The 8,258-nt window shown below is 46.4% G+C and overlaps 1 protein-coding gene across 1 annotated transcript; it reads right to left on the reverse strand.

Moving 5' to 3' along the window:
• Window positions 1–6,145: 6,145 nt before the first annotated feature.
• GCG54_00007918 (FAD-linked oxidoreductase easE) lies at window positions 6,146–6,328 on the reverse strand (the record flags this gene model as incomplete). The annotated part of the gene is made up of 1 exon (XM_045407893.1): window positions 6,146–6,328. The coding sequence occupies one exon, from the start codon at window positions 6,326–6,328 to the stop codon at window positions 6,146–6,148; it is 183 nt and encodes a 60-aa protein (XP_045263282.1).
• Between the last annotated feature and the right edge of the window lie 1,930 nt (window positions 6,329–8,258).

Raw genomic sequence — 8,258 nt, forward strand, 5'->3', positions numbered from 1 at the left:
CCTGCACTGCTGCTGTACATGCAAGCCGCACGGCACATTTCACATTTCACATTCACATCACTGCTTCCTGGTCAAGCCCTGGCTCCTCGCCGCCGCCCATGTGGTCCAGCAGTGGCTCTAGCCAGACCTTTCCAGCCAGCTAGAGCTGCCCAAGCATCATTGACACCCACAAACGAACCACAGCGGACCACCCGTCGAACGCCAACAAATGCGTCGTGGATACCTACGCAGTAGGTGCTGCGGGCCGTAGGCGCGCCTGCCACCGTGACCGCAAACATCCAATCTCGACCAGCGCTCGTCATTGACTGGAGCCCCGGATCCCAGAGGCCCAACCTCAGTATTCCCAGCCAGCAGCACACCGCCTTCGCTCTGCCCTATCAAAGACCACCTCGCTTCTCTGCTTTTACGCATCCCGAGCCATATCAGATGGCCCTTTCCACCATTCACTGATACCCAAATCCCTCAGGCCACCATCGAGATTGTTCTCATGAGCAACAACAACATTGGCTCCCGCCAGACATCGCGCCGCCCCAGAGCTATCCAGTCAGCTCTTGCAGCAGTTAGCAGCAACAGGAAAGCTTGCGTTGGGCTTTGTCTTCGTCCACTTCCTCCACACAGCACCGGAGTCTCCACCGTCCAGAAAGCAAAAAGGCCACTGGCTAGGCGGTTTGGTGGGGAATCTGCAGGGAAGTCCAGCACCTTAATCTGGACAAATGAGCTGCGAGGCCAGGGATGCACGGCTCTCGGGCAATACGCCTTCAGGGGTCCTACGAACCATTTGCAGCTAGACAACTCGAGGAGGCTGGTTGGTCCAGCAGGAATAGGGGATGGCCTTGCCTACAAGTCCAGAGCCAAACGCCGCCTTCGCCCAAACCACCGCCGTTAGTCGCCTTAGTTTCGCCCCGGATCCAGCTCCTAAAGGACACCAACGAGGTCACAGGCTTCGCACGCGTGCCTGTCTCAAACATGGAACATCGTTGCCACGGGAGGCTTCTTGCAGGAACACCACAAACATGACGACTCACTTCACCTCAGAAGTGAACGGCCAACGACTACTACGTCGAGACGCAGAAAGCAACGGCACACACATACGTCCACCAGACCATGTTGACGAGACGCTTTGCCGCTTCCATTGGCGCAAATTTGCACAAATAGGGGCTGGGCTGGGAACAGAACAATACGGCGGCGATCCTCGACCTCGACTCGCATCCGCCCCGGCCTCAAATCCACGCAGAGACTTCAGATGCGATATTATCGCTCCATCCACGGACGGATCCCTCTCGTCTCCCACATAGCAGCAGCCCGCTTCCCCTTTACGCCGTCGCCGTTGAGTCGGTGCGCTTGCTCACGTCGTGGGGGCAGGCCGTCAGCAGCCTACCAATCGGCTGACAGCTGCCTGCCAAACTGCTCGTGTCCAGCGTGAGCCCGGTGCCAGCTAATAAACCGTCCGGCTGCTGTACGAATGACGGGACGAGGCTCGAGCTCTTCTCCTCAGAATCCACCCTTGCCGGTGCTGGGCCTCCCAATTCTGCAGCTTTCAGCAACCTGAAGTTGACAGTGGGCCGTCTTGCTCAAGATGGCGCAGCCTGACATTGTGGAATGCAGCACCCCTTCAATGCACTTGCAAGGGGTCTGCAGGTCATCGTGAGATTTCTAGATTTCCAGCATGCAAGACAGCCAAGACAACCACCTCTCTGTCATCCACGACGCCGCTTTCACTCAGAACGCCTTTCCAGCTGTGTTTCCCTCAACTGCAAATCGAAGCGTTGTCAACTTCCCTGCCGATATCCTCGCTTTCATTATGGGATGGAGCCACTAGTTGTGCCGATCGCCCTCAAACCGGGGCTCGAAAGACTAGGATCGTTCAGCAAAACATCGCTGGCAACGGCGCAAAATCCCCCGGTCAGATACGGCGGGAGCGGCAAACCCACGACACCCACAGAAACATCAAACAAGTACGCCTCTATCTCTCAGTCTCGAAAGTAAGTTGAGCGAAACGCTAGAAAACTGTTCTAGATCCCCTCTATGCTGCAACTTGCGACCTCGACGTTACTATTTAGCCAACCACACCAAACACAAGTTCTTGCTCGTGCGACACTTGGCCGAAGTGTGTCCTGGCTTTACCTAGATACTTCTACATTTGGATGCTATCTTATGTGGGTGACACCGGAGTCATTATCCAACAAGCAACATTGAATGGCTCCTCAAGTTCATAGCGCCAGGGATGACAGCGGCAAGCGTAGCCAGCCTTCGTTCTGTGCGCGTTCCTCCTCCCGAGTCCGCAGGATTTCCCCGGCAGGGATCGCGGGGACCTGACACGTCCCGAGTGCGCCCTACTTATTGCTCGAGTCTCTATTGATGTCGTCTCCAAGACAAAGGCAATCACTGTCTCCACGCAGAGATCTACATCTGCGACAGTGATCAGATGGCGCGAAAACAATCGTGTCGATGGCTCGGGCTATTTTCCGCACTAACAAGTCAAGATGGTGTTCTACCCCTTTCTCATGCTTCATGGTGCAACTTCACCATCTCGGGCAAAACACATGGCGCACGGATGATTTCATCTTCCGTAGCTCCCGAGGATCGCTCCAGGAAGAACACGGTTTTGGTCTTTCAGCGCAGCCTGCTCCTTCGGTCTCTAGGCATATCGAACTTCTGACGAAAGTACGCGACAGACGGGATGTGGAGTCGGCATGTTGACCACAATCCCAATTCCCTCATCTGAACAGGGGCTCCTGCAACCGCACGGCCTTGGAATCCTGACTGACCTGCCTCAGCTCATTCTCAGTCAGCAATTGGATTGCCTGTTTGGCATTCCTTCAGCCACACTTGGTGGCCCTGGGATACATTCTGGTCAAGGGCTGTTGGGGCCATGTCGCAACGATCTGGGTCAGATGTCAGGTCAGTCGGAGACCGGGACTTCAATGAGCACGCAATGGCCCAAACAAGGTATCGAGTCCATCGGCAACGTTTCCGAGAAACAGAGCCCCCATCTATATCGCTATCAATATACGTCAAGCCAGTCTTTTCCGCGTACCGAAAAGAGCCTTTCTCTGGCTGACGTCCGCAAACTATCGACTGTCAAAACAAAACATTCTCAGGGTCTCGGTTCACTTGGTCATATTTCTAATCGCCGTTTACTGGTCGCACGGTTCGGACGAACACAAGACGGGCCTCTCGTAGCCGTCGGTTCGCGTCATTTTACAACAACCCGGCCAAATAAATCCTGTTTCCGTCAAGCGTACCCAGGCTCTGCTCGGGCTCACGATGCCCGCCTTGCACAAGCAGGCGCGCCGGTAGTCCCAACGCCCCAGCAAGGCATCTCATTATCCGAGGGCTTTAAGAATCGCCATGCTTCGGTGACGAAAATAGATTATGACACCCTCACACAACTTCCTGGTTGCCCTATTCGGAACAGGGAGCCAGTCAGCGAGCTGTCACGGGCGTCGAGTAACATCTGAAGTAAGTTCAGTCGGAAGCTTTGTTCTGGAACTTATCCGGGTATCACATCAGACTGCGTGGGTTCCCGGTCGTCAATCGCCCCGTGATGCCCCCCGCTAACCTTATGAACCTAACGGCTGTCGGCACGCCAGTACCTCGGAAACCAAACTCTCTTGTGATCTTTGCTCTCCGTTGAAATGATGCCGGAATTGGCAGAGTCGTCTGGCTTCTAGCTGCTGTGGCAACCGAGACTTTCGGTCTCTGGGGCATTCTTGTGAAACATTCCTTGATTTAAGCGTAAATGGACTCGCGAGATCTGGGCGAAGTATGTCACTGCTATTCATTCCTTGGCTCTGTCGATCCGGGCGATAGGCTAGCGAGCTGAGCTTGGCAGTTTTTTGTTTCATCGAGATGTGTCGGTCCAAGTCAGATGTCTCGGAGCAGGTCTTGCTTGTTGCACATGTGCTGCCAAGTAAGGTGGGCGGTTGCTGAAAATACCAGACTTTGCGACAACGAGCTTGGCTGTCGTGGCAACGTTGATCAGAGGTAAGCATGCTTCAAGCAGCGTCTTGGCAGCTGGAAAGAAACCTTTCAGCTCGCCTCAGCTTGGGCATCATTCTATGCGGTGGTTGTTTCTTAACACCATTGTGCTTGGCAAAGTCTGGGTTGCCGAGGCACTACTCCAGATGCTCAATATCCAGACGAACGTTCAGATAAGTCTGAGTGTTCATCTTCTTCCATGTGCTACACGATCAGAAGGGTAACATGCCCAGAGTGTTGATGAAATTTGCCAGATTGATAACGTGTGGGATGTATGTTGCTCAGAATGATGGTTGTGGAGTGGAAACTATGGTTCATGATACAGCTCACAGAGCCTCACTTGCATTGATTTCAGGAAGAGTGTTTAAGCAGCAGTAGGTATAAATGGCGCAATCATAGAGCATATTCCAAATTTTCGACAATATCATCCAACCGGGTGTGTTGGATGTTCTCCAAACCTGTGGGAACTGAGTGCGCTTCCGCGCGGTCCCATCTCTCTCTCTCTCTCTCTCTCTCTCACACACGGCGAGGTGTTTATGTGATGCTGGACTGCATGGAACATCATGTTGTTCCCTTTGTCCCGCGTCGTTATCCTTTCATCTTCTGCCTAATACGGTGAATAAGTCACAGACGCGTTCACAATCTATGGATGGGGCAGCAGCTGAGCGTCGAGACTTGCTGTCGGCAGCGAGAGTACTGTGAATGCCCTACTATGTGTTGCTTCCTCCGTCAACACCGGACATTGCTGGGTAAGTTCTGGGTAGCTTAGCTGGCGATACCGCCCATCTTTATATATGTAGCTCTACCACTTTCTTCCCTTTTTAAAGGACTTGGGAAAGCCCGCCTGAGAACTAAAGTCTGTTATCCGTGAATATAAAACACTCTCGGGGTGGAAGTCTCAAATACCAGACCAAGCCGAATGGTTGTGCTACCAATTTGGTAGGGTCAGCTTGGTGTCCTCCAAGGATATCAAATTCCCCGTCTCCCGAGCGCTGTCCAATAAATATGCGAATGCGTCTTGCATTATGGTACTGGCATTTTCCCTTGCTCTCGCTATTTCTGACGTATCTGGATGTTATAGATATCCAGGAGATTGGATTTGCTGATCCTTGCGAGCTCGCAGCCTTCGGTGACTTGTGTTACGAGGTTGCTCGTCGTTCTATAAGACAGACATCTGGAAAGCGGCTCTAATTGTGCTCCCTCCTTGGTCCGAGTTTGTTTCGGAGAAGAACCCGCCTTTTTATACAGAGACTGCCGGACGTACCGGCATTCTAACCATATCACAGTATCGATGTCGGTGGATGGGGATGTTAGGCCATTGCCTGTGACATAAAAGACAACTCCGTATCTTCTTCCCATTGCTTTCTCTGCGACTTAAGAAACACTGTCCTTTGCTTTCGGATGCCAGTTTGATGATTCAAAGTATCAATAGCACTTCGACGTATAGATCCCTGTGGCTGAGGTCGTTCGACGATATGATGAGCCATGAGCCCCGCGTGCGTCATCCGGCATTATCGCCGTCTCCAGTGTATTTGACGAGGTTTTCTAGTGTGCATAGGATTCTTGATTTGCGCCTTCTTCGTCCGCGGAACGCCCAACTAGCAAACGGCCGTCGGATTCCTGCAAGTTCTCTACAGTTGAACGTCTGCAACCAGTCTGTGGAACCATGTCATTGTTGCGTGTTCCGAGGAAAACAAATCTGGAGCGCCATCCTTCTATTTTATACTAAGAAACAACGTTCAACCTAACAGAAAAGCAGGCGAGAAACATGCGAGTGAGATGAGCCGCGCTTCCGCTAGCAATAATCTTCACTGTCTTGTCTTCTGGTCATCTATGGATCGGTCTAATCTGTCTCAAGTAGACATTTCTTGCCGCCAGTGGAAATTTTCCAGAATTATTGACTCCGGAAATAATGCAGGTGAAAGTCTCTACAAGATGGAGAAGATCAAGCACGCTTCGGTGGTATGTTTCTGATAAACAATAACATGGTGACTAGTTGTATGAACATATTTGACCGAATGGAACTTCGAAGTTTCGAGCATGGCCCAAGAGGCGGCTTGTCATACCTTTGCGACTGGGCGCCGGTCGTTTTCCTTGAAGGGGGAACCAACCAGAATGGTGGTTGAGACGCCAAACTGATGTAACAAGGCAATGCTCAGTCCTACTAGTTATATGAGCGGCAAAGACGACCGTCCCTGAGCTCAACCCAGTCTTCACTGCCAACACAGCGGTGGCACCACTGAATGGAGTCAGGGTCATACTTCTTCTTGATCTCTCGGAGCCTGTCGTAGTTGGGACCCCAAGAGATCCTTTGCCAGTCGGACTCGCGGTCGTCGGCCTGGTGCATGTCAGCAAGTGTGTCCATGTCCTTGCGACGGAGATACCGTCGTGGATGCTCACCTCGTTGATGTAGGCGCCCGACTCAGGGGCGAGACTCCGTAGCGCACAGCCAACTCGGTCTGTCGCATCGTCTACGGCATACGCCACCTGAGGGTAGGCGATAGAATCATCCCAAGACCTCGTGACGAGAAAGTGGACGACTGCCTCCCTCTAAGCGGGATTAAGGGCATCGTTAATAGCGACGCTGCTGGCAATCCGACCCCCTCTGATTATGTTGAGGAAGTTTCGAGCCCACCCAGTAGGGGTTTTCACAGTAGGGGAAAAAGCAGTAAAAGCACCTCAGTCAGTGCCTAGTCTAGTAGCTTCGCAGTATACATACCTAAGGGTCCGGAATAACTACCTACGCTGACCTCAACTCACTAAGTAAAAGCATCTAGGCTAGATATATATACTATTATAGCTATTAACCTTATTAATAATAGCTTTATTATTAGTAAAGTTAATAGTCTTACTTATATAACTTATACTATATAGATATAGCTTTATAAGGTCTTTAGCTATAGAAAAGTATATCTTAGCTATATACTTAAGATACTACTCACTAAGCCTTAAGCTTATTTCTTATTCTTAATCCTATATTAATACTACTACTTAAAATAAACTAATTAAATTTCTATAACTTTATAATATATTCTAAACCCCTTCTAATTATAAGGCTTAATATACTATTTAAAATAAGTTAAAAATTAATTATTTTATTAAAAGTATTAATATATAATATCTTTTATAATAATAATTATTAGTATAGGTATAAGTATATTTAAGGGCGTAGTATATATGCCTATATAGTATAAGGTTATAGATAGGCTTATATTATAATAAAAAGTGATAATTCTAAGTATTTATAAGTATTTAATTATATAGTATAAGGGACTAAATACTTAGCTAGAGGGCTTAGGGATAGCTTAGCTAGTAGAGGCTAAATAGATAGGAAGGTCTATAGGTTTAGAGTATAGAACCCTCTATAATAAGGACTTAATAAGTACTTACTAAAAACTAAAAAAGAAGGAACTTAGAAGAAGTAAATAAAAGTAACAAAGTAATACTATACTTACTTTTTAAGTACTTCTTCTATTAGTTTAATTTAATTATAATTTATAATTTCTAAATACTTTTATAATTCTTTTACTTCTACTTTATTTTAAAAAGGTTAGTAATAATAATAATATTATATACTTAAGTAATACTTACTAATTAAACTAAAGAAATTATACTTAGTATTTACTAAGTATTAAATAAAATAGCTTATATAAACCTATATAGAGAAGATAACTTTAATAAATAATTAGAGGATAATATAAGTTAATAAGGGGAAATAAGAAACTATACTTTAAATAAAGCTAAAAGTTTTAAAGAGGATAAGCTACTTATATTAAATACTTACTAACTAAGTAGTAAATATATATAAGAGAATAGAGAATATAAAACCTCTCTTTATAGATTAAATAGACTATAAAACTAAATATCTATAACTATAGTTAATAAGTTAATTTAAGCTAAAAAGCTAAATAAAGTAATTAACTAAATATTAATATAATAGATTATAACTATAATAGCTAACTAAAATAAGCTAATTACTACTATATTAAGTAACTAAATACCTACTAAATAATTACTTAAAGTTTATAAAAAACCCCTAAATTATAATATAACTCACCTTATTAATAAATCTATTAATATAAAAAGGAAAAATTAACTTATTATAATAAAAGAGATTTATAAGTACTACTTTAGTTACTCTAATAGTTAATATATCTAATAAGCCTTAAGTATAATAGAATATATTTTATAAATAGAATAATAAACTTATTAGTAAATACTTATAGATATATTAGAGAAATAAATTAACTCTATATAAAATAACTTTAGGATCTTTA

The sequence above is a fragment of the Colletotrichum gloeosporioides genome (genome assembly GCF_011800055.1).
Source record: "Colletotrichum gloeosporioides strain Lc1 chromosome Unknown consensus_51, whole genome shotgun sequence".
Classification (NCBI taxonomy): domain Eukaryota; kingdom Fungi; phylum Ascomycota; class Sordariomycetes; order Glomerellales; family Glomerellaceae; genus Colletotrichum; species Colletotrichum gloeosporioides.